Source organism: Setaria viridis, chromosome 6 (assembly GCF_005286985.2).
Source record: "Setaria viridis chromosome 6, Setaria_viridis_v4.0, whole genome shotgun sequence".
NCBI classification, from domain to species: Eukaryota; Viridiplantae; Streptophyta; class Magnoliopsida; order Poales; family Poaceae; genus Setaria; species Setaria viridis.
In genome coordinates, this window is record NC_048268.2 from 31659371 (window position 1) to 31683728 (window position 24358).

The 24358-nt window shown below is 49.8% G+C and overlaps 5 protein-coding genes across 5 annotated transcripts; 3 read left to right on the forward strand and 2 right to left on the reverse strand.

Moving 5' to 3' along the window:
• The first annotated feature begins 683 nt into the window (after positions 1–683).
• On the forward strand, positions 684–2379 carry LOC117859569 (homeobox-leucine zipper protein HOX4). Its single transcript, XM_034742697.2, has 3 exons — positions 684–1172; positions 1266–1621; positions 1750–2379. Exons 1-3 carry the CDS (start codon positions 1100–1102, stop codon positions 2161–2163), a joined length of 843 nt encoding a protein of 280 aa, XP_034598588.1. The 5' UTR covers positions 684–1099; the 3' UTR covers positions 2164–2379.
• Positions 2380–10480: 8101 nt separating this feature from the next.
• On the forward strand, positions 10481–13709 carry LOC117861550 (U-box domain-containing protein 15). Its single transcript, XM_072294552.1, has 4 exons — positions 10481–11198; positions 11304–11420; positions 11527–11955; positions 12062–13709. The coding sequence occupies exons 1-4, from the start codon at positions 10872–10874 to the stop codon at positions 13103–13105; spliced, it is 1917 nt and encodes a 638-aa protein (XP_072150653.1). The 5' UTR covers positions 10481–10871; the 3' UTR covers positions 13106–13709.
• A 179-nt stretch (positions 13710–13888) lies between these two features.
• On the forward strand, positions 13889–19825 carry LOC117859521 (putative pentatricopeptide repeat-containing protein At5g59200, chloroplastic). Its single transcript, XM_034742645.2, has 3 exons — positions 13889–14715; positions 16016–17238; positions 17913–19825. Exons 1-2 carry the CDS (start codon positions 13914–13916, stop codon positions 16966–16968), a joined length of 1755 nt encoding a protein of 584 aa, XP_034598536.2. The 5' UTR covers positions 13889–13913; the 3' UTR covers positions 16969–17238; positions 17913–19825.
• Positions 17515–19460, reverse strand: LOC117859522 (uncharacterized). The gene is made up of 2 exons (XM_034742646.2): positions 19322–19460; positions 17515–19129 (listed from the first exon to the last, which is right to left on the reverse strand). Exons 1-2 carry the CDS (start codon positions 19339–19341, stop codon positions 17833–17835), a joined length of 1317 nt encoding a protein of 438 aa, XP_034598537.1. The 5' UTR covers positions 19342–19460; the 3' UTR covers positions 17515–17832.
• Positions 19826–21196: 1371 nt separating the features above from the next.
• LOC117859523 (14-3-3-like protein GF14-A) lies at positions 21197–23637 on the reverse strand. Its single transcript, XM_034742647.2, has 4 exons — positions 22886–23637; positions 22595–22717; positions 21650–21766; positions 21197–21559 (listed from the first exon to the last, which is right to left on the reverse strand). The coding sequence occupies exons 1-4, from the start codon at positions 23372–23374 to the stop codon at positions 21509–21511; spliced, it is 780 nt and encodes a 259-aa protein (XP_034598538.1). The 5' UTR covers positions 23375–23637; the 3' UTR covers positions 21197–21508.
• Between the last annotated feature and the right edge of the window lie 721 nt (positions 23638–24358).

Below are 24358 nucleotides of genomic sequence, written 5' to 3' on the forward strand. Positions count from 1 at the left end.
TCTAAGCCCATTTTCATATCTGGCGTGATGTGGCACGCCTACGTGGCATGCCAAACAAGTGAAGTGTCATGTAAGGTTCTTGCATGCTACCAAGTCAAGTATCCATACCAACATAAGTGTTAGACTGAACCAAAATTGGCCAACGTAGTAAAAACGATCCATTGGTGCATTTACCTTCACCGATAAACTACTAATGCAGGGAGTAAATCAAGGGTGAAGAGTCACTTTTCTATCTATTAATGCACTTTACAACACATATTGACAACTAAACATGTCCGCGTGGTACACCACATAGGACGAAGGATGAAGTTAAGCTTAATGCCGATTTGAGGATGCGATTGGTCAATTTTATGGTTAAAATACAGATTTGAGTTCGAGATTAAAGTTGAAGAATGAAATCAACTATCATTCCAAATATATGAGCTACGCTAAAATAAATTACGTTTTGATGAACCTTTTGGGCCCACCTGATACTTTCATTCGACCGTGCTAAATGCCTGAGCTGCTAAATCAAAGATGTTTAAGGTAGTTCAAATATGTCGCAAAATTCTCTCCTTGCGGTGCACGATCCCTGCGCGCGCATCACAGTTCTCATGCTTGTCCTTTTTGTAAGTTGTAACGCTGGCTGGTCGCCTGGTCCCATCTGTCGCCGTGGATGCTTAACCATGGTGATTCACACCACGAGTCCACCACCATCGCAGGTAACCTGACCAACCCGAGCTCGCCTTCTCCAGTCTCCTCACCCAGCTCCACTCTGCACTCCTCGTCTTTTAAGCACGCAGTTCTTGCGGCCCGAAAATAGTAACCGGAGAGAGCGAAGAAAAAAACCCCTCACTCTAGCTCTCAGTTGTACTAGTAGGCGCTTGGATCGGAGCTGGGGAAGAAGACAAGGCAACCATGGTGATGGTCCTGGGTGGTGGTCACAGCAAGACGGACGAGAACCATCACCGGAGGCGCAACCCTCCACTCCCCTTTCCCCGGCTGTCCCTTCCCTGATCGAAAACCCTCTGTGATCCTTCCTCCTCCTTTGGCTCCGGATCAGACCCGCCTTCTTTTCTTGGAATCTTTGAGAATTTCGCGTCAAGTCGAGCGACTCAGCATGAAGAGACCGAGCGGTGCCGTCTCCGGCGGCGGCGGCGGCAGTCCCGGCCTCCTTCCGATTGTCCAAAGTGGTAAGTTTCTCTGATCTCTTCTTGGCGGTTTCGTGCTGTGTCCTGTTTCTGCGTCTTCGGACGGATTGGCTGATATGAGGTTTGTTTGGAAAGATGATGGCTTTGGTGGCGTCGGGGTGGAGGAGGCCGACGAGGACATGGTGCTGTGCAGCGGCGGCGTCGGCGCCTGCGGGGGCGGGGAGAAGAAGCGGCGGCTGAGCACGGATCAGGTGCGCGCGCTGGAGCGGAGCTTCGAGACCGAGAACAAGCTGGAGCCGGAGCGGAAGGCGCGGCTGGCGCAGGACCTCGGCCTGCAGCCGCGCCAGGTCGCCGTCTGGTTCCAGAACCGCCGCGCGCGCTGGAAGACCAAGCAGCTCGAGCGCGACTACGCCGCGCTGCGCCACTCCTACGACGCTCTCCGCGCCGACCACGACGCCCTCCGGCGCGACAAGGACACGCTCATCGCAGAGGTACGCACGGCGCCGCCGCCGCCACCGCCTGAATCCTAATTCCTCAGTTCTCACGTGCACAGCAGCAGGGAAGAAATGGCGAAATTTGCAGCGTTTTTGATGCGTCGTTCCTTTGTGGGTCGTGTCAGATCAAGGAGCTCAAGGCGAAGCTGGGCGACGAGGACGCCGCGGCGAGCTTCTCGTCCGTGAAGGAGGAGCCGGCGGCATCCGACGTCGAGCCCCCCGCCGCGGCGGCGGCCATGGCGGCGCAGGGCTCGTCCGACAGCGACTCCAGCGGGGTGGTGAACGACGCGGAGATGGCGCCGGAGAAGGCCCACCCTCCTGCGGCCGCGGCCGGGGCCGAGGCGGTGGTGCCGTGCGGCGTGGCGTCGTCGCTGGCGCTCCACCACGGCGAGGTGTTCTTCCACGGGCACCTGCTGAAGGTGGAGGACGACGAGGCGGCGTTCCTGGGCGACGACGACGCGGCGTGCGGGGGCTTCTTCGCCGACCTGCAGCCGCCGTCGCTGCCGTGGTGGACCGAGCCCACGGAGCACTGGGCCTAAGCCGGCCGAGCCGCCGAGCCGGGCCGAGGCGAGCGGGGGGAATAAAGAAACTCGGCAGGGTGAGGGCGTTTCTGCAAATTTTGTAAAATGGAAGTGTACCTAGTCCTTTTTTGTCATTTCTCCCGAACCGGCAGCCGGACAGCGTCGTCACTGCCTCTGTAGTCCTACTAGTCCTAGTTCCAGTACCACGGCTACGTCGCCGGTAGCCTTGTCGCTTTTGGCTCGCCTCTGTCTCCCATGGTGAAACTGAAACGGCGGGGTGAAAGGATTACCGAGAAGAAAAAATGGGTGTTTGTGCAAAACGGCACGAAGACGATGGGGATGGGATCGAAAGCGACAGTGGCCACGAGTAGTGTAGGGGAAGCGACCGGGCCGGGGCGAGCCCCGCGCCGCGCCGGGTGTGCAACGCTGGCGGAACAGCGTCGCTGTCCGTGGGCCCGGCGCCACGTGAAAAGACAGGCTTGTCACTGACAGCGATTCCTGGTGCCCACAGGCCCCCTTTGGTCCCTCCCCTCCCCGTGGCCACACAGCAATTCCTCCCCTCCTTTTCCCGGAGAAGATGCACACGGCAATTTCACTACCCATTCCTCTCCAACAAGCTTTTCAAAAATTTCACTCCAGCAAGAATCACAAATGGCGTGCACAGCCTTTTGAAAGATTCTTGGAAACCAGGAACCAGGGAAGCTTGGGTAGGGACCAGGAGGAACCCAACAAGGTTCGTGACAGAGAGATATTTCCCGGTGAAATTTCAGAAACAAACCATTAGAAACTACCTGCGAGTCTCTGTTGTTTAAAATTTAAATGCTTGCCGTCTTGTTTAAACGGGCGCTACAAAAAGCTGGTGCGTGTGGAGGGCCAGGGTGGTGGTGTTCATCGGACGACGCCGCGCCATGATTGTTTCCGCGCGGCGACCCCGGACGGTCGGAGCGATCGCCGGCAGCCGGGTTAAAAAAGACCTGCGCGCGGCCCGGCGTCCCGTCTCCCCGCCAAAATATTTTGCTCGGCCGCTCCAACTCCAAGCAGCGCGGGTGCGCTCGGGCCACCGCTTTCTCCGATCCTTTTGGCCTCGGCGCCGTGCTCCTCCATGTGGATTTCCACTCACGGGCGGGCGGGGGGCGAGCTGCCGAGGGGGGTTTGGTACGGCGTTTGCGTGTCCTCGGTTCCGCTGGCTTTTGCTTGCCTCTCGGGGGCCTCAGGCGTGTGCTTCCGATTCTCCGAATGGGCGTTGGACCGCGGAAATTGCAGTGATGCTGTCGTGCACAGTGTTGTAAGTAGGACAACAAGATGGAGCGATCACGAGTCGTCGAGGGATCTGAAAGAGTTCGGAGTTTCAATTGTTTCCTGCGAAATTCAACAAAAAAAAAGTGCTTCTGATCGGAACAAGGTTCTCGTCCATCATAAGGTTTCAGCTCGTCATGGTGAAGCTGCCAGATGCGGATCAGATCAGAGTCAGACAAAAGGCATAGGGACGCTGCAACCCTGGCGAGATTGAGCCGAGAGGCTGATGCGTTAACCGAGTCTCGGATCCGTACGTTTCGTCCCCTCTTGTTTTGCTGCTGCTGATATGATATCCATCCAAGAGGACGCTCGCATCTCGTCGAATGGACCAATCGCCGTTTGACTTTCTGCGGTTTCCCCGTCCTCTTCTTTTCATCTCAGTTGCTGTTGCTGTCGTGTTGTAACTTGGCTTAGCATATGTTGCCGTTGGAGGGCGACCGGGGGCGGAGAGCGACGGCGCGCGGCCGCGCATATGGCTGGACTGACAGAGCAAGTGACACGAGACGACGAAGAAATGACCATCCGGGACAAAAACGTCGGTGTTGGAGTTGGATGGGTGCCGGTGCCAGCGACACGGCAGTGGCCTAGCTAAGGGGATAGGAAGAACCATATATGGCTTTGGAAGAAATGTGGAAGTTTTGCTGCTTACGGTGTTCATTTTGAGGCTCTCTGGGGGGCTATTTGGCAACCCGAACACCACTGCTTTCTCACAAAGCCTGTGAATTTTGATCATTAGTAGAACAGGAGGTACATGGTGAGGCGGATTTAGTTTTGGTGATCTGTCGGTGACTCGGTGGATATTTTCTCATGTTCACTTCTCATCTGGCTTGTATTATGCAGGTCATTTCGGTTGTGGTGTAGAGGTCGGAATGTTTTCTTTATATAATATGCTTGTCATTTTTTTTGGGTAGGCTCTATGAGCACTTCCTTGACGTCAATCTTCAGTGTTCACCTGATGAGCAGAGCCCAGCGGGTCATCCGGTGAACGTAATAGTCATGCACGGTTTCACCATCCTGCCTGCCTTGCAGATTTTTTGCCTTCATGACTGGACTATTCAGTGTAAAAAAAACATTGCCTTGTGTATTCTTTAAATTCAAAATCTTTTGAACTTTCAATTTCGAGAGTTATCTAAAGCGAATTTGAGTGTAGCTCAGCTAGTAAGATTCCTTGTGGTGGAATCTGCCCGTTCGGATTCGATTCCTCAACTTAGCACGTGTGCTCATTTTTTTTGAATTTATTTTAGAATTTAACCAGTGCTATTCTTTCAATGGTAATGATGATCGCTAAAGCTTGGAATGTACTTTCAAGAAAAAAAAATCCGGCAATAGTACCTAACCGAGAACAATGAGTTGAGTACTATGACAGGGAGCTTTTCTTCATTGACTGCACTCAAGTATCTGGCGGCTTCCAAATAAGTTTCGAACTTAATTCACATAAGGAAAAAAACAGCATGCTGTTAATAAACAACAGGAAAGAACTAGGATATAATAGAGACTCCATTTGAATTTGTAACGGTAGGATCTTGACTTTTGATAAGAAACGCCATCTTATGATGCATTAGTGTAATGATGAGCACGCGTTTTGCTTTCCAGTGCTCTGATGGAGCCTCTGTACTGTTTGAGACACAAAAACATTGCAATGAGAATTCAGGGGAAGATATAGCTCAAAAGATTTCCATCAGCAACCTTAGTGCGCTTCACTTCTAAATTCTAAATGATACCTTTTGCCTGACAGAACTGCATAGCTCTGTGCCTTGATGGCACTAGATATCGACTTGCAATCCACATCCTATCTATGGAGCAAACTAGCAGAGCAAGTACTCCAGTAGCTCAAGCAAGCAATCAGCCAAAGCTGATCACAGGTACAATATAAAAAACACTAGTCCATACATCAGCCCAACCAATCTCAACCCATCAGAGACACCCAATTCCATTCTATGACTATACTGCAAGCAGGGACAGAGGGACACTAATCTTGGTGACTAGTGTCTCATTATTTAAACCTACCAATAAATTCACAAGTACATAAACCAAGGGCCTAGCAGGTTTTGAAGGGCAATAAGTCATCAAATTTTCAGAAGTTATTGAGGTAAGTATGTCTCTAGTGAGCATATAAATCAGATCAAGGCACAAGCAGGTTTTGAATGGCAATAAGTCGTCAAAATTCTCAGTAGTTACTGCAAGTCTGATATAGATTATTGTCTCTACGAGCTTACATGCTGAATAAAAGTGTACACGTATATATGAGATTTGTATTGACAACTTTATAGCTAGGCAAGATGTTTGATACGATAGGCTAAACTTTAGCAGGATCACATCGGATGTTCGAATGGTAATTAGGAGAACTAAACATGAGCTAATTACAAAACTAATTACACAGATGGAGTCTAATTCGCGAGACGAATCTATTAAGCCTAATTAGTCCATGATTTGATAACGTGGTGCTACAGTAACCATTTGCTAATGATCCGATGTGACATCCGATGGGACTATGTTTAATATTCCTAATTAGTATCCAAACATCCGATGTGACAGGTACTAAAGTTTAGCAGAGGTATCCAAACACCCACTAAGTAATATATTTTTCTTACACTGTATATTTTCCTATTGCTACTTAATTTGTTGATTAAAGATGAAGGATCGTGCAAAAAAAAAACTCTTATGAATTTGCAAGAAAAATACTTCTCAATTGAGCATTGCCTGGACTTCTACATGTCTGGGTTGAGTAATATACTTCTCAATCAATAGTGTGTTTACACCAAATGATGCAGCAGCTTCCTGTTGAGCGCTCAGTACAGAATCCACAAAACATCAGGTCCTCCAGTAGCTTGCCGACCCACAATAGTCACAATGATCTGCAAGATCTAGGAAATCAGGAGAGGGGAAAGGGAAGAACTCACATGTGCCGAAGAGCAAGACGATTTGGAGGCGCCGTGATGGATGTACAGGATGCGGTCGACATAGAGATTTCGCTGCAGGTCGACACATCGAGTGAGCGATGGCGTTGCCGTTGACGGGGAGGCAGAGCGGCGGCGGCGGACGGGAAGGCGTAGGGGCAGCAGCGCCAGTTGGGAAGGCCGACGGACGGCGGCGCTTGGACGGAGCGGCGGGGGCTTGGCGAGTTGGCGCTAGCTTCCTCGCGTCACTTGCGACGACACTCGGGGATGCGCTGTGTAACAACTCTACCTAGATTAAGTGCTTTTAACTATAAACCAGTGATAAATCCCTAATTAAAGAAGTGAAATGACCTTTATAACCCTAAGAAGCTCTTTTTGGAGTTTGAAATAAAGCTTGAAATTTTATATACAAACTTAAGTTTCTGCCCAAATAAGAGTTGTAAAATTTTTTAATTCAAACAACTTTTGTTGAAGACACTTTGACTAATTCGGAGCGGAAGGGAGTCAAAAACAGCAATCAAAACCGGTTTACTAAAGGACCCTAAAAATCTCTTAAGTCGTGGAATTCGAGTTTTCCTCCATCTTTGCAAGCTTTCATCTCCCGATTTCCTGTCTAAACTCGAGTCAGGGCCTTAATGAAAGTTGTAGTACCTCGAGTGTGTTCCAACCTTGTTACACTGACCCAGATCCAAATCGGGCCCGAACCTGTTCAAAACCCCGGTCAAAGTAAGGTAAAACAGTCAACTCACCCCTAAGGTCTTAAAATCCTAAGTCTGGAATTCCAGATTTTTGGCTAACTTTGGCATGAAATATCTTCGAATCCTTTCACAATCTAAACCGATACCTTAAACAAAGTTCGAAGGACGTCCAGAGTTGAGCAAGTTTGTTTAAAGGAGTTTTGGAGGTTGTGTTTTAAAATCCGGAGAAAGATCTCCCCAAAGCTGGTCGGGCTGGCTGCCCGAAGGGAGCCTCGACGCCCGCGCGCCAGAGCACGTTCGCTCGCGCGCCGCACGCCGCGTGGCCGCCGGCCACCGGCAGCTCGCCGGCGCCCTATCACCAGCACGACAGCGACAGGACGAAGGCCACGGCACCCAACCCGCGCCCACGACAGGACGGGGCGAACGTCGGGCTAGCCAACCGCCGGCCGCGCGCGTGCCGCCTTCCGCCTGCCACGGCTCTGCTCCGCCAACCCCATTCCGCCCGTCCGCCGGGAAAGCTGCCACGCCCACGGCGTCCCGCGCCTCCGCCTGCTCGCCCAACCCCCACGGTAGCCCTCCGCCTCGCCCGCCCGACAGACCGGAAGCCCCAGACGCGCGCCGCCCAAGGCCAATCGCCACCGAAGACCACCCGGAGCTCCGCCTCCTTTGCCCAATGGCGCCGCTGGCCAATGGCCGCCTTGCCTGCACACTCGCCGCTCCCGACCTTATCCCTTCCCCACCGGAGCCCCGCCTCGACCCTCCGCCCCACCCCGGCCCTATAAAAGGAACCCCCGCACCGGCAACGCCACCCCTTGCCACCGCCCGCACCCGCACCCCCGCTTTCTCCTCTGCGCCGCCGCTGAGCTTCCGTGGAGCTCACCCCTTTGCGCCACCCCACACTCCGGCGACTTCTCCGCCACACTCTTGAGGAAGTTCCCCTCTCCGCTCAAGCCGCTTCTCCCAACCCACCAGCCGCCTGTTCCTCCGCGCGGTACTAGAGCTTGCTTGTGTCCACAAGAAGCACCGCCGCCGCCGGAGCACCGTCGAAGCCTCGCCGTCGCCCAAGCCTTAGTGCGTACGACCTTCCACCCAAGTCTACTCCTTTTCGACCCCAAGGCTTCACCGGTAGACCTGGAGGTAAGCCGTGGACCCCTTTGTTTCGGTTCGCCCAACCCCTTTCTGTTCGGTTCGCCCGACCCTTTTTGTTTCGGTTTGCCCGACCCCTTTCTGTTCGGTTCGCCCGACCCCTTTCTGTTCGGTCGCCCGACCCCTTTTCTTTTCGTGTCACCCGATCCCTTTTCTTTTCATCTCGCCCGACCCTGTCAGTTTCGCCGACCTTTCTCCGCCTCGCCCGAGGGCTCGGCTGTATCTTTTTCTTTGACCCAAGGGTATCGGTGAAATATTTTCGGGGATTTCTCTGTGTTGAGTCTGAGGACCTCGGTACAGTTTTCCTTAAATCTTAGGGTCAGACCATCAGTTTCTCCCAATCCAATCCTTTTATCCTGTTCTCCATCAACTGAAGTTGGACTCCCCACCTTTCCTGTAGCTTTGCTACAAGTGTCTGAGTTAAAATATGCGAGTGTGTTGAAATAACCATCTAAAATGTTTAACCCCTGCATTGCATTTCCATGTAGAGTTAAATCTCGCCGATGGAACTTACGAGCTCCACCCGGCACCGGAAGAAGACCCCGCTGAGGAGCTTCACCCCTTCGAAGACGAGCCCGAACCAGAGCAAGACCCCGAGGACCCACTAGCTTTTCCTGAAGGCAAGCCCCGGTGCATGAATTCCCTGTTTTACTTTTATGCCACTTATTGATGCTTATGATTGTGCATTTACGTTGGTAGGAGTTGATTGGAACCGTAGATGCATGAACTTAGTACCTTGATTTGAATACTAGTTGCTAAGGTCGAGTAGTTGCAATGCTTAATAGGTCCCGGTAAAAGTCGAGTGATTTCCTGTCACTCGCGAGTTATAGGAGTTGAATGTTTCAGTTATGTCGCAACTATAAGGACGACGGACAGGGTCAGGTTTATGTTCGATACTTGGTGGTTTTCCCCGTCTGTCTAAATGAAAATGGACTAAGGTCGAAACGTGTCGGCGTTCGTGATCAAGTGTTTGAAAGTACTAATCTCATACCTAATATGGGATGGGGAAGCCTAGTACCTGATTGAACTGGGACGTGGCATACCCTCCGGCTGTCCTTGGAACGTCGTTCCCATGGTGCATCATGTGGGTGCAAGTGCGGTCACAGTGCAGCAATAGGCCGGGACTATGGAGCATTGCACGCCAAAGGCAGTTGGCCCTGACACGTGCCTAAGAGATCGATGGGGACGGCTGACAAATGAAGCGACCCTTCATGGTGCGCGGATGTCATGAGATTAGGTTTGCCATGCATGGTTAATAAATTCGAATCGATTCGTCTGCCTCTCACAGTTTGGGACTACTTGATCGTTATTCTGCACTGAGTAACGATGAAACATGATTATGAGATTAAGTTGATGCTTGTTAAGTAATTGCTTGGAAATCATGCTTGTTTAGTATAAGTTGCTAATCTAGACTGGATAAAGAACGTAGAACATGAGCTAAAATGTTGAAAGTAAGGACTGACTTTAGACGCTTTTGGCAAAGAAAATCCCAGAGCCAGAAAGCCTTGCATGTCTAGGTCTTGGTCTTGTTTTTCCCCGACAGGTCAGTCTTGCTGAGTACTAGTTGCTCAGCCTTGTTGTGGCTAATCTTTTTCAGGTAATGTCAATAGTTTGGTTGCTGGTGCCACTTGGCCTACCCAGCTCCCTCCAGGCTGGACAGTCGAGTGGGATCCCTCCTCGGACGGCAAAGGAAGGAATTTTTGATGTCATGATCGGCTCCGTCGTGGTGTCATGTATCGACGTTTAGCTTCCGCTGATTTTATTTGACTTTCGAACCTCGCATTTCGGTCTGAATTTCGAAAACTCTGATGTAATAAAATGTTGAACTATGTTGTCGTGATGGAATGTTGTAACCTCTGTGCTACTCACCTTCGCGTGAGCGATGCTTCTCGATCCTGTTTATGTGGTTAATTGGATGAAATCCGACGGTCGACCAAGTTGACTTGTTTAAAGTGCATAATCGCGTGTCAGGCGACTTCAATGCATTTTAGTCAGGTTAATTTGGGCGGTTCCGCCACACGCTGCCAGGACCCTCGAGGTGAGGAGGGCTCGCCCTGGGAAAACTCGTGGATGTGGTTCAGGTGTCCCCGTCTCATGGGCTCCCAAATGACGAGGCGATTTGACCCGTGATCAGTTCCCCGGGTGGGCTTCCAGCCCTCGGAAAACGATGGGATCCCCGACGGGATTCGAGTTTCGAAAGTCGCCCGAACTAATTTTGCTATCCCGCGCAATTTAACACTGGACACTTCATCCCCTTACCCGTTTTGAATTGTTGCTTTGCTAATATGGACCATTGGACATGAGTTTGCCTACATGGCAATCAGAACTTATTAGGAACCTGTTCAGCCGTATTTGCAGCCATGTACTAGAAGACTGGAAGCTAGAAGAAATCAAAGCAACTATTTTCGGCTTCCCTTCTTCCATGTCCCATAGAAATTGATGCCGGGTTCAGGTACGTTTTGGCGTTGGAGCATGCAAGGTCACTATTCATAGCATTCCCCAAATTTTCTTGTGCCTTGTCTGGCCCAGAGCGTCGGAGCACTTCCCCTGGAATCCGGCACGCGAGAAGCATTCCCCTCGGTGAAGCGAGATCCCCTCCATTGTTTCTGGCGTTGCCTCTCTTGCTCGTCTTTCTCTTCGTCCCGGTCACCCGTGTCCTCTGCGCCGCCGATCGATCGCTTCATGCCGAATGCCGCCACCGACGCAGCCGCCGTCGTCCCCGGACGACCCGGAGCCCCCGGTGGCGCGGGAGATGGACGACGAGGACCTCGTGGAGGAGCTCCTGGTCACCGTCAACTCGGCCCGGGCCTTCGCCGAGTGCCGCCGGACGCAGCGCAAGGAGTGCGCCCACCTCCTGCGCTGGCTGCAGCTCGTCCTCCCGCTCCTCGAGGAGCTCCGCGACGCCGCGCCCCGGCTCACCGACGACGCGTACCGCAGGCTCGCCCTGCTCGGCCGCGCGCTCGCCGCCGCGCGGCGACTCCTCCGCTCCTGCAACGACGGCAGCAAGATCTACCTGGTCCGGTCTCCCTCCCTTTCCTCTCTGCTCCGCCTCATCACCAACCCTGCGTGTGTTCCATGCCTTGCCCCGACCTGAAACCAACCATGGCTCCGCTGATTTCAGGCGCTTGAGTGCGAGACGGTGCTGGCGAAGTTCCGCAACGTGTACGAGAAGATGCACAGCGCGCTGGACGGAATGCCGTACGCCGAGCTCGCCATCTCCGATGAGGTCAAGGAGCAAGTACGATCATCGATTGCAAGTTTGCAACTGCACGTTCCCTGATCCATGTCAGACAAAAGGACACGCAAGACGTGAGTTGTAACATCATGTGTTTGTGCCATTCCAGGTGGAGCTGATGAACGCGCAGCTGATGAGGTGCAAGAAGCGAACGGACACGCAGGACATGGAGTTGTCGATGGATATCATGGTGATTCTCCAGAACAACGAGGACGAGAGGAACGCCGACAGGGCGATCCTCGAGAGGCTGGCCAAGAAGCTGGAGCTGCAGACGCTGGCGGAGCTGAGGGCGGAGACGAAGGCCATAAAGAAGATCATCAACGAGAGGAACGGGCAGCAGGCGGACAGCACCAAGCAGATCATCGACCTGCTCAACAGGTTCAAGGAGATCGCCGGCATCGACGAGAAGAACGTCCTTGGCGACGTCTCCATGCCCAAGAGCTTGGACAAGTGCCCCTCCCTGATGATACCCAACGACTTCCTCTGCCCAATAACGCTGGAGATCATGACCGATCCAGTCATCGTCGCCAGTGGACAGGTGCTTTCACTTCCTGATGACATTTCTCTATTCTGTGAAATGCCCATGCTACAATTTCAACAAATAGGCGAGGAATTTATAAAAGTTAACGCCTTGAATTCTGCAGACGTACGAAAGAAGAAGCATTCAGAAGTGGCTGGACAGTGGAGAGCGGACGTGCCCAAAGTCACGGCAGCCGTTGGACCATCTCTCGTTGGCGCCAAACTACGCTTTGAAGAACTTGATCCTGCAGTGGTGCGAGAAGAACATGGTGGAGCTGCAGAAGAGGGAGCCGGAGCCAGCCGCCGGCGAGCAGGACGACAAGCGGAAGGAGGACATCCCGTCGCTGGTGGAAGGCCTGTCGTCCATCCACCCCGACGTGCAGCGGAAGGCGGTGAAGAAGATCCGGATGCTCTCCAAGGAATCGCCCGAGAACCGGCAGCTCATCGCTGACGGCGGCGGCATCCCCGCGCTCATCGGCCTGCTTGCCTGCCCGGACAAGAAGGTGCAGGAGAACACGGTGACCTCGCTGCTGAACCTGTCCATCGACGACAAGAACAAGCTCCTCATCACCAGGGGCGGCGCCATCCCGCTGATCATCGAGATCCTCCGGAACGGCACCCCCGAGGCGCAGGAGAACTCGGCGGCAACGCTGTTCAGCCTGTCCATGCTCGACGAGAACAAGGCGGCGATCGGGAGCCTGGGCGGGCTCGCGCCGCTGGTGGAGCTCCTCCGGAACGGCACGGCGCGGGGGAAGAAGGACGCCGCCACGGCCATCTTCAACCTGGTGCTCACCCCGCAGAACAAGGCCCGGGCCACGCACGCCGGCGTCGTGCCGGCGCTGCTCGGGGTGATCGACGACAAGGGGCTCGGCATGGTGGACGAGGCGCTGTCCATCTTCCTGCTGCTGTCGTCGCACGCGGCGTGCCGCGCCGAGATCGGGACGACGGCGTTCGTGGAGAAGCTGGTGCGTCTGATCAAGGAGGGGACGCCCAAGAACAAGGAGTGCGCGCTGTCCGTGCTGCTGGAGCTGGGCACCAACAGCAAGCCGCTGCTCGTGCACGGGCTCAGGTTCGGCCTGCACGAGGATCTCTCCAAGATCTCCAAGAACGGCACGAGCAGGGCGCAGAGGAAGGCCAAGTCGCTCATTCAGCTGGCGCGCAAGTTGTGAGGCGCGCAATGTATTTGTAATCCATTTTTGGCCAGATTTTTTTTTTCATGTATCTCGTATTCACGGGCAACAGGGCGGAAAATTTTGCTAACTTTAACTTTTGTTCTTGTAGAGTAAGTATTGCTATTTCGAATTTTGGGGAAATTTTGAAATTGTGGGACTGAGAGTTGGGAAGCCAAAAGGAACTTTTTAACCAAAACACAAACGCATGTGTCAACGCACTCACAGGACTGGGATTTGAATCCGCTGTAATTTGAAAAAAAAATCAGTTTGCAAACAAGTGCAAGATTTAAACAGTACCTGTTGGAAGACCGAGAGCAAACTCCTCGAACTGGGATTTGAATCCGCGCCTACCAATCGTCCAATTCACCTTTGAAAGAAAGTCTCACGACTCCAAATTATAGCAATAAGAATAACGGTAATGTTACGTAATAGATGTTTGGTAATAGCGATAAGAATAGCGTTAACCTTCTAACATATGTTGCAATAGTTAAAATTAATATTTCAACTATTATTTGAGCATGTTTCACAGTGAATATTGTATGAAACATAGAGTTCGTGTTGCGGTGAAAATTTTCTACCCAGAATCGAACAACGTAGTTATTTTTACACATTATTTTTTATGTTACAAACCGTAACTGCTGATGTTGCACTAGTTAATTTTTAATATTTTATGGGAGCGTCCGATGAAAAATTACGATCGGTCGCTAGCAGCGCGGTAATAATAGTTTTACAGTATGCAAAATGTCAATCTCCCCAACTTGTGGGCTCCGCGTTTTCTGTACCCACCAGTCGGTCAGTCAATGACATGACATCATGGATATCGCCAACGGTTAAAACATTCGAAGTGGCTTTGGGCCTTGGCGATACCCATGCTGTCCCGATGTACCCGCGCCACCGCCCCGCCGCCCTGGCCGCCCGCCGCCTCCTCCGTGACAACCAGCGCATCAGCGAGCTCGGCCGCGCTGGCGACGTTGCCGCGGCGCGCCGGGTGTTCGACGCGATGCCGCAGCGCGACGTCGTCTCCTGGAACGCGCTCCTCACGGCGCTTTGGCGCGGCGGGCGGGACCACCTGCCCGCCGCGCGCCGCCTCTTCGACGCCATGCCCGCCCGCAACGTCATATCCTGGAACTCGGTCATCGCGGGGTGCCTCGCGCACGGGGATCTGGCCTCGGCCTCCGCCTACTTCGCGCGCGCCCCGCTGCGGAACGTCGCCACGTGGAACGCCATGCTCGCGGGGCTCGTCCGGCTCGGCCGCGTGGAAGACGCGGACAGGATGTTCGGCGAAATGCCCAGCAGGAACGTGGTGTCGTACACAACCATGGTGGACGGGCTCGCTCGGTGCGGGGAGGTGGCGAGGGCGCGGGACGTGTTTGACTCAATGCCCGAGAGGAACCTGGTGTCCTGGGCAGCGATGATCAGCGGTTACGTTGAGAATGGCATGTTCAACGAGGCGAGGGAACTGTTTGAAGCTATGCCGGAGAAGAATGTTGTGGCTTGCACTGCGATGATCACTGGGTATTGCAAAGAGGGGGATGTGGAGAGTGCCAGGAGGCTGTTTGATGGGATTCGTGTTAAAGATGTTATATCCTGGAATGCTATGATCACAGGTAACTTGTACAGGCTAGAGTTCCTTTCTTTTGCTTCCATTTTGCTAGTATAGTACGTATATGAGTGAAGGACTACTAATTGTGAAATAGCTTAGATAGGCCAATTGAGTGGTGTAACTTACCTGCATGATATAGCCATGGTGGCCTGGTGTGGGGCTGTGCATCCCTCTCCCTCATGTGCCTAGCCCCTTTTCTTAATGCTGCCACTGAACAGTGGCGGAGCTAGAACACAAGTTAAGAGGGGGGCCATTAGTACTAATATGTTGCTTAATGTACTGATTTTTTAATTTCTAAGCATCAATTATAGCTGGCCAATAGTTTTTGCAGTTGGCAAGGAGGGGCCATGGCCCTCTTTGGCCAACATGTAGCTCCGCCAGTGCCACCGAACATGCACTGAGGAAAATGTTAATAGTTGATGCTATTTGATATCTCTGACAAATCCTCGTAATAAGGTGCAAATAAAAGGAGTAAAAGTTTTCTTTTTGTGATACACACTGTATGTCACCTGTGGTACTGTCACGCAATAACTTCTCTGGGGAGTCCACAAAATGTGTGCTTGTCATGATCATTTTCTTGGCCAGTTCTAAATTTTGAAAGTTTTATGAACTCAATGCTTCAATCTTTTATAGCTTGTTAACATACTAATTGCCAGATTGCTTGATGAAGTGTGATGATTCTGTTGAGCTGTTGAATGCTTGAAGCATTGGACTGTAATGTTTGAAGAATAGGCAGGACCTCTGTGATTTGATTAAATAAGAGAAAAATACTACCTTTAGAAGGTATCCCTCCATTTGAAATTATAATGCGTATTTTGTTTCGTTAGGACAAGACTTTGATTGACAGTTATCATTAATATGTCATTTATGTGATACAAAATCATAATAATAAGTATTTTTTTCAATAATATAATAAGTAATTATTGGTCAAAGCCTTACTCTAACAAAACCAAATGCGTCTTGTAATTTTAAACGGAGGGAGTACTAAACTCCCAGGAAAACTATCCAACCACATGGAGAGGAACAGCAACGCAAGCATTACAAACTGTAGCAGGTCCGACTAGGTAAGTTAACTAGATATAAGCACATAATGCCAATGCTGGTCTATTTTGCCCAATGTTATCCCTGTTTCTCCATGTATTCCTTAATTGATATAGTCCTGTTATGTATTTTATTTATTTTGCATAAATAAGGTAGTTCAGTTACCAAAACAGAAGATCATGTGCCTAGTCCCTTTTCTTAATGCTACCACTGAACATGCACTGAGGAAAATTATCACAGTTCACTTTTCCAAATTTCTTCAGGATATGTTCATAATGGATATGGAGAAGAAGCTATGAGACTGCACGTTGTGATGCACAAAGAAGGTGTAAAACCAGATCATGCAACAATTATTGCAGTCCTGACTGTATCTTCTGCTCTCGCTTTGCTCAGACAAGGAAAATCCGCACATGCTATTGCCATCAAAACATTGTTAGAATCTAGCACCTCCTTTTCTAATGCTTTGATGACAATGTACAGCAGATGTGGCAGTTTGGGTGAATCGGAGTTGGTCTTCGTAAATCTTAAAAGTCAGGATATTGTTTCCTGGAACACAATAATTGCTGCGTATGCACAGCATGGTAAATATCAGAAAGTTATAGCACTATTCCATGAGATGGAAGTGCATGGACTCACTCCTGATGACATTACCTTCCTTAGTGTGTTATCAGCATGCGGACATGTTGGCATGGTGGACGTCAGCTTGAAATTGTTTGATCTGATGTCATCCAAATACGCAATATCTCCAAGAGCTGAACATTATGCTTGTATTGTGGATATACTGAGCCGAGCAGGGCAATTGGAGAAAGCTTGTAATTATATAAAAGAGATGCCATTAGAAGCTGAGAAGAATGTTTGGGGTGCCTTGCTTGGAGCTTGTCAGACACATGGTTACGTGCAGTTGGGCGAACTTGCTGCTAAGATGCTTGTTCAGTCAGACTCTGAAAGTTCAGGGCCTTATGTGATGCTTTCAAATATATATGCTGCTGCTGGCATGTGGGGTCAAGTCAATCAAATAAGAGGTCAGATGAAAGAAAGAGGAGTGAAGAAACAACCTGGATACAGTTGGACGGAAATCGCTAATGAAGTTCATATGTTTGTGGGTGGTGATGCGTCTCATCCAGAGATGGCAAAGATCATATCTGAGCTGAGAAAAATGAACTTTCATATGAAAATGGTCACTAATGAAACTCATATAATGGCAGAACTGGCGTAAGAATCTGGCTACTACTTCTCAGTCTCCAAGTTCTGATGCCATTTGAAACACCCGCTCTACCCAATCTCTAGTCATGAGTTCAAGGATCAGATTTCTAGGGAGTAGATTATTCACCTTGGCTACATGGATTTCAAGCATGGCTTCTAATCAGACGAGTCTAGTGGGTATTGCAATGATGGCAAACTAGGTTCTTTACAATAAAGAAAGGAGGGACTCAGGTCGTGGCAACTTGACAGCTGGAACTACAAATTAGAAGGAACAGTTTTGAAGGTAATAATCATGTTAATTTATGTTGGTCTTGGAAGTAATATTGTTTTACAAAACAAAATATAGATCGAACTTTCTTATTGCAGGCTTCACAGCAACATTTAGTAAGATGGATGGCTAGTTGGAACAATCGATCCAAATTAAAGTGATATGGTTCTCTGGAGATAGCAATGCTGGTCCTCCATAGAACCCTTGTAGTTTTCCTTAAACACATTAATGAGATAATGAAATATTACTTTAGTCCATTCAACTGAAGGGCATTCCAGTGCTACATGACAATTAATAATTAACTTTAGCAAAATTTCTTTCAATCTCTTCGTTATCTATACAAGTATCCCCCTGAATGATAAAGTAGTTTAGGTAGACTATAATTTCAATATGTGGGCTACTTAGTTACATATTGCACATCAAGATATAAAGGACTATTGGAAGCTATTCCACTTTCATTTTCTATTCTCTGTACATTAAATTTGTGACAAGAAGTAAAACAAAAGGTCACTCCAAATAGCTTTTCATCGAGAAATCTTTGGCATTCCAGATGTCCTGTGCTCAAGGGCTTTGAACAAACAAAATGAAACCTATACTGCTTTTATAATACTAGATTGCATTTTGAGAGTTTCTTTTCTTCATTACTTCACTAAACTTTCTGAGAATAGTTTTCTTTTTCTGCTTTCCAGGATTCTTGATGTCCTCCAGACGAGTAGATCTTTCGACATGAGAATACACATCATCTGCTGCCACTGAACTTTCTTTCATCTCACCCCCCTTGGCATCCCGAGGAGATGCTTCTGCTGAGGTTTTGGTCGATTCTGAACTGAACATAGCATCAACCATATCCTTCAACTCTTTAATACTACTCTGTGCTGCTGCCTCACTGATCTTGAGGGATTCATATTCTTGCTTGATACTCTGTAAGGCACTCTCTTTCTCAAATATCTTTTCATTAAGGCGAGAGTTCTCCACCCTGGCAATTTCCAATGATTCCCTTGCTACATTAGCTTCACCCACAGCATGCTTCAGCATTTCCCTCAGCCTAGAGTTCTCATCTCTGACCACCCTCTGTGATTCAATCAACTTCTCATTCTCTTCCTTTCCATTACTTAGCTCACCCTCAAACATCTTGATGCAATCAACGAGTCCCCTCTCTTTCTCTTTTGACGCCGCTGCCAATTCATCTGACTCAACCTTTAGTCGCCCTGCCTCTTCCAGTGCCAACTGGAGCTTGTCCTCTGCATTTTCTAACGAGGCTTTCAAGTTCTCCACTTCAGTCCTTGCATTATTCAACTCAGCTTGTGCCAACAAAAGCTTCCCTTTTGCCTCTCTGGCCTCTGTGGTTTGCTCTTTCAAGGCTATGGCCAGGTCATCCATGGCCTTCTTGCACTTCTCCTCAGATTCCACTGCCAGCTTGAGCTCACGCTGTAGTGACCATGTCTCCACTTCGCCCGGATCAGCAAATGAGGACATCACGCCCCTTCTCCTCAAATTCTTCACTGGCTGCCTACCGGTATTAAAGGCTTCTAAACTCTTGCTGCTGTCTCTGAGTGAAGCTATCTCAAGCTTGGCCTCCTCCAGAGATACTTTGGTCTGCTCAAGCTGCTTTGTTTGGACCTCCAACGACAGCAGCATCTTCTTCTCTGAATCTTTTGCAGCCTCCAGTTCACCTTCCAACTGCTGTAATCTGTCTGTAAGGTCCAACTGCCCTTCGGCCCCATTGCTTTTCAGCTTCTTGTTCCTATTCGTGTTCGTCTTCCTGAGCTCTTCGATTTCATCTAGGGCTCGCGCCTTCTCCTCTTTCTCCTTCCTCAGCTCCTCCCGCAGTCTGTTCAATTGCTCCTGCATGTCTGATTCGTCCAAGAAGCCTGAGTTGGGGACGTTGTTGCGATAGGAGGATGACCTGATGCCGTCAACAAAAACAAAACTCATATGTTGGTTCATGGATTGGTAATAGGAATCAAAACAATAAGGGCAGGGGAAAAAACCCCAAAAAAATCAAGAAGAGATCTCAGTTCATTGAATATCGACTTGCCATGAACATGATCCCAGAATTCAAGAGAAACTGTGGGAACTAGTAGCATCATCTACATACCTGGACCTGAAAGAAAACATGTTCTCCGATCGAGAGCCCTGCAGGCTTCCCCTCCAAAAAGAACCCTGCAGGCTGCCGCCAAGCTAGACAGAATCAACCAACCATACCACTCGCGCTGGTCCTATGAAACGAAGACCCAACTTTTATGCCAGATGATCACGGCGAATAGGAGATCAGGTGGTATCTTGGAGCGATGAATTTTCTCTTTTGGTGTCGTCAAAGCAAAAGGGCAGGATGAAGCGAAGCAGCCTTATTGGTGAAGGATCGTGGATCGGGTATTGAAACGGTCGAACTCTCGCGAGCCGCCTTGAAGGGGATACGCACAGGTACAGTCGTGCAGGCACGGTCCAACCGTCCAAAGCTTTGTTTTCGTTAGATTTTTATATGCCGCGTACCCAATTGAGTTGTGCTTCTCTGACCTGATTTTCGTCATCAGCTGGGGCCCAGCAGTCAGCCGGTGAGACTATTGCTTTTTTTTTAATAAAGGGTGAGACTATTGCTTGACTCGCCTTTTACGCGGTTCAGGGATGGAATAATGACACCTCCAGGTTAGGATCTTCTATTCATGCGAGTGTGAGCGCGGCTCGTCATGTCTTTCCCCTTCCTCTGCAGTTCATGCCAATCAGGAATTAATTGGGTTTTTTTATGGCGGTGTGTGTTAGTAGCGTGCACGTTTTGCCCATTGCGATATTAATATTTATAATTGACATCCTGAAAAAGAAAAGAGGGAAATGCTGGACTAATGATGTGCACGTTTGATACCTGACAAATCGGGCGCAATTGCCGCCTTTAACACCCCTGCTGTCTGCTGATATATCGTTAACGTTTTGGCAAAGATGTTTAGGGATGTGCTGGCCCAAATCAATGGCAGCTGTGAAGGGCGATTAAGTTTGCGTGTACTTACTCAGCGGTTAAAACCTTCACTTTGCATATTTGTCATGAAGCACTGATATAAAAAGAGCTCCATGCCAGAGTGTGGTGGCCAAGCAGCGTACAGTGTAGTAGTAGACTAGGAGTGCGCACTATTGCTCTCACGGGCACACACGCAGCCATGGCTGCAATGGATGAGTTCAACAGGGAAGCGCAAGCGCAACCACAATGCCCTGGTGCAAACCTATCCAGCTGCCGTCCTTCGAGCTCTACTTCACTTCGCCATGGCAGCAAGGTAGGTACCACGAGTTAAAATGCTGTGCGATTTATGTGCATCTATCTTGAGTGGGGTGCTTAGAAGCACCAAGAGTGCATTATAAAACGCGACATTCAGACTACCAGCAAAGCCAAAAAAAAAAAAATATGCAAGACTAGTTCTAAAAGACTCACTTTTTAAAAAAACAAAGAAATTCTAAAAGAAATCCCTTCTAACGTTTTCCTGTCGGTAATAGCATGGTACTGGACTACTGGCACATATGAATATATCAATTCAAATTTTTCATGGACAATATTAAAACAAAAGACAAATTATGGCCGCAACAGTTTACGATGATGGGTTACTGCAGTCTACGGAGCACAGTGGGGGTCCCCCATTCCTCAAATAGATATGCAAAATGATTAGCTGCAGTGAACCCCTTTCAAGAGAAACTATCCGTAACCCCACAAAATGATATCACCACATTCTCACGATGACGATTCCAACACAAAATATCCAGCACAGCACGAGTGCAACTGCTAGCAGACAGACCATGTTCCGCTAATCCTCTCCCATATATCTTTGGTTGGCAAGCCCACAGACCAGCAGAAAAGCTCAATAGTACAATGATACATCGAACTCCAATTCATCGCCCATTTCGTACCCATTATTACAATAATGTTGGCTCCAGCTGTGATCCATCTCATCCAAGATCAAAAGGGTGATGATTGTAATCACACAGCTAAAAATCCACAACCTAAGCCATCATTAGGATTTGCTGGATATATATGGAACATGCATAACCATTCAATCATAGTACATAAGAGTTGACAATCCTTGTACTAGTTAAAAGGCAGGCTTAGGTTATTCTCCCCCACACACTAACAGGGTTCCAGGAGGAAAGTAAAGCAATACATGGGGATAACAATATAGCAATATAACAAAAGGAAAGGTAAGCAGACCCGATGATAAAGGACACAACGAAAATGGTCCTTGTACAAGCATCACGACTACCCAAAGGGTTAAGAGATAGAGATGGCAGTCACTTGGATCGATGGCTACTACTCATCCTCGGGCTTGCTTGCATCCCTCATTTCATCACCACCGTCATCCTAAAACACAGCATGATTAGCATTCTTGACAATGACAATAGAATTTCCAAGTGCTCTGCATTGTTACTAAGTAGGTTTCACTGATCTTACCTGCATGTCAGAAGTCCACAACGTGAGGTTGTCACGAAGAAGCTGCATGATCAGGGTACTATCCTTGTATGACTCCTCCCCAAGAGTATCCAGTTCCGAGATGGCTTCATCGAAGGCCTGGAACCAAGTAGGGTATAATCACATAAAACATTATGTGCTAGCTGTAACTCTATTGGCTAATCAGTGATTACTTGCACCAAAGCTTTATTGGATTGTAAACTCTACATCAGAAAGACTTTTACATGAATAAGCATTCAACGCCATAAAATAGTCAGAAGATTAAGAAAGGCTTCATCACAGTTTGGAACTATGAATTTTAAACCTCTAGATGCACAAGCTGACCAACAAAAACAGCCACAGTTTTATTTTAATTCCCGAATCTGGATTTAGCAAGTTGCTGCGGATTCTGAAAGGTAGCATGGAACTCTCTTGATATTAATCAATCAGCACATGCAATGACTACTTGCCCAGTAGCAAGCAAACATGTGGGACTACACTGTGCAAGATACTTAACAATCACATCTTGGAAGCATTCGGCAATTTGAGCCAGCATGGCGGCATGGGATGCCACTACTGCAGGTTGCCAAGAAACCAGCTACCAAAGCATCTGACCACGCTTAACAGTCAACACATGCCAAAATGTGACTATAACCGAAAAATATTTACACTACCAAACAGCACACATGTTGAGGATCTGAATCTTACTGACGCAAGCATAGTTAATCTACCATTGCATAGAGGAATCTAAAATAAAGCATGATACATTGGTTTAAAGGAACCGAATCAGCCTAAATCATCAACAAGCAAAACATCAAATCACAGCTTGGCATACAAATCTTAGGGGTTTAGCTTACGAGCAACTACCATTATCCCCCACCAAACTACAGATCTAAACGCATATGTTGCAATAGTCGCGAAGATTCTGAGCAGGAAGCAGCGGCTCACCTGCTTGGCGAGCGAGCACGCGCGGTCCGGCGAGTTGAGGATCTCGTAGTAGAAGACGGAGAAGTTGAGCGCGAGGCCCAGCCTGATGGGGTGCGTGGGCGGCAGCTCCTTCATGGCGATGTCCTGGAGAGAGAGAGAGAGAGAGAGAGAGAGAGAGAGAGAGAGAGAGAGAGAGAGAGAGAGAAGCCCACCCGAGCCGAGATCCAATCGAGCCATGTCGAGTCAAATCAGTAACGGAAGGACCAAAAAGGAAGAAGACGAGAGAGCTGGTGGAAGAGAAAGGGCCGGGACCTGGGCGGCCTGGTATGCGGCGAGGGTGGCGTCGGCGGCGTCCTTGCGCTCGGCGCCGGTCTTGAACTCGGCGAGGTAGCGGTGGTAGTCGCCCTTCATCTTGAGGTAGAAGACCTTGGCGTCGACGGCGGCGGCGGCGGGGACGAGGCGCTCGTCAAGGAGGCGCAGGATTCCCGCGCAGATGTTGGAGAGCTCGGCCTCGACGCGGCCGCGGTACCCCCTGGCGGCGGCGGCGTGGCCCGCGGCGCCGCGGGTCTCCTCCTTCTGCTCGATGGAGGAGACGATGCGCCACGACGCGCGGCGCGCGCCGATGACGTTCTTGTAGGCGACGGACAGCAGGTTGCGCTCCTCGACGGTGAGCTCCCCTGCCCCCACCGCCGTGACGACCTTCTCCATAAACTCCACCATCTCCTCGTACCGCTCCGCCTGCTCCGCCAGCTTCGCCATGTACACCATCTCCTCCCGCGTCCCTCCTCCTGCCGCCGCCATCGTCGCCGCCTGTCGCTCGCTGCTCGCGCGGCGGCGGGCTGCTCTCCCCTTTGGTTTGGTGGGTGCGCGGGGGCGTGTGGCTCTTGCGGTTATGCGGGTGGGTGGACCGGCGGAGTGGAAGGAGAGGGGAAGTGGGAAGGAGCGGCTGCGGTTTTAAAACGGACGAGGGGTGGGGGAGGCTTTTTGCTTGGCTGGGTAGGGGCGCTGCCGCCTTGCCTTTCCTCCCTCACTTTTTTCCCCTCCGCTTTTCCTTTGCGGGCGAGCGGAGAAGAGCGTTGGAGATAAGAACGAGAGAGGGGGAGAGAAGGGAAGCGGAAAGAAAGGACAGAGGAGATCCGGTTCAGTTCAAAAACGAGATGGATGACAGCAGCAGCCAGGAGGAGCCGCCGCCGCCGAGATGGGGCGGATGCGGATGGGATCTTTGCCTTGGCGCGTTCATACGAGGTGTCGGCTGGTGATTGGTCTCTAGGGGTTCTCATGTGCGATGCGTGTGTAGCTTTGCTAGCTTGGGCTGGACCAGTCCCTGCCTCGGTCACCTGGCCCAAAGTTGCATTTTCGCTTCTTGGGCCTGTATAACTGGGCCCTGTTCTGTTTCGTCTCGGCTGTATGATTTCTTTATTTTTATTATACTTGCTATTTTATTCTATTTGCAAAATAATGTCTATACCAAAAATTTACAAAAGTAACATTATGTCACCTTTTTAGGGATGATATTGGTCGTCCTATGACTTCATTGTGGAGAAGAAAGAGAAACTTGTAACCCTTTAAAAGAGCGAGGAGTACTTGTAGCCCTGTTAATGGGCGATTCACTTCTATTTTCTAGTTGGTATATCTTTAGAAATCATTTATTTTCTTCACTCGAGCTCCTGTGAAAAAAAATCTATATGAAAAACATAAAATACATAGAAATTTATGTACACAGATATCATACCTTATGTACTCTGACATTCCTTGATATGAAACGGGGCGCCCTCGGCGGCCAGC

Bases quoted from the DNA above. Each gene is read 5' to 3' on its own strand.
- LOC117861550 (XM_072294552.1), top strand. From the start codon at position 10,872: ATGCCGCCACCGACGCAGCCGCCGTCGTCCCCGGACGACCCGGAGCCC. The intron at 11,199-11,303 runs GTCCGGTCTCCC...CGCTGATTTCAG, and splicing joins ACGGCAGCAAGATCTACCTG to GCGCTTGAGTGCGAGACGGT. The intron at 11,421-11,526 runs GTACGATCATCG...GTGCCATTCCAG, and splicing joins CCGATGAGGTCAAGGAGCAA to GTGGAGCTGATGAACGCGCA.
- LOC117859569 (XM_034742697.2), top strand. From the start codon at position 1,100: ATGAAGAGACCGAGCGGTGCCGTCTCCGGCGGCGGCGGCGGCAGTCCC. The intron at 1,173-1,265 runs GTAAGTTTCTCT...TTGTTTGGAAAG, and splicing joins CCTTCCGATTGTCCAAAGTG to ATGATGGCTTTGGTGGCGTC. The intron at 1,622-1,749 runs GTACGCACGGCG...GGGTCGTGTCAG, and splicing joins AGGACACGCTCATCGCAGAG to ATCAAGGAGCTCAAGGCGAA.
- LOC117859521 (XM_034742645.2), top strand. From the start codon at position 13,914: ATGACATCATGGATATCGCCAACGGTTAAAACATTCGAAGTGGCTTTG. The intron at 14,716-16,015 runs GTAACTTGTACA...AAATTTCTTCAG, and splicing joins CTGGAATGCTATGATCACAG to GATATGTTCATAATGGATAT.
- LOC117859522 (XM_034742646.2), bottom strand. From the start codon at position 19,341: ATGTTTTCTTTCAGGTCCAG. The intron at 19,130-19,321 runs GTATGTAGATGA...TGACGGCATCAG, and splicing joins ATGTTTTCTTTCAGGTCCAG to GTCATCCTCCTATCGCAACA.
- LOC117859523 (XM_034742647.2), bottom strand. From the start codon at position 23,374: ATGGCGGCGGCAGGAGGAGGGACGCGGGAGGAGATGGTGTACATGGCG. The intron at 22,718-22,885 runs GTCCCGGCCCTT...CTCTCTCTCCAG, and splicing joins CCGCATACCAGGCCGCCCAG to GACATCGCCATGAAGGAGCT. The intron at 21,560-21,649 runs GTAAGATCAGTG...GCTGTGTTTTAG, and splicing joins TGTGGACTTCTGACATGCAG to GATGACGGTGGTGATGAAAT.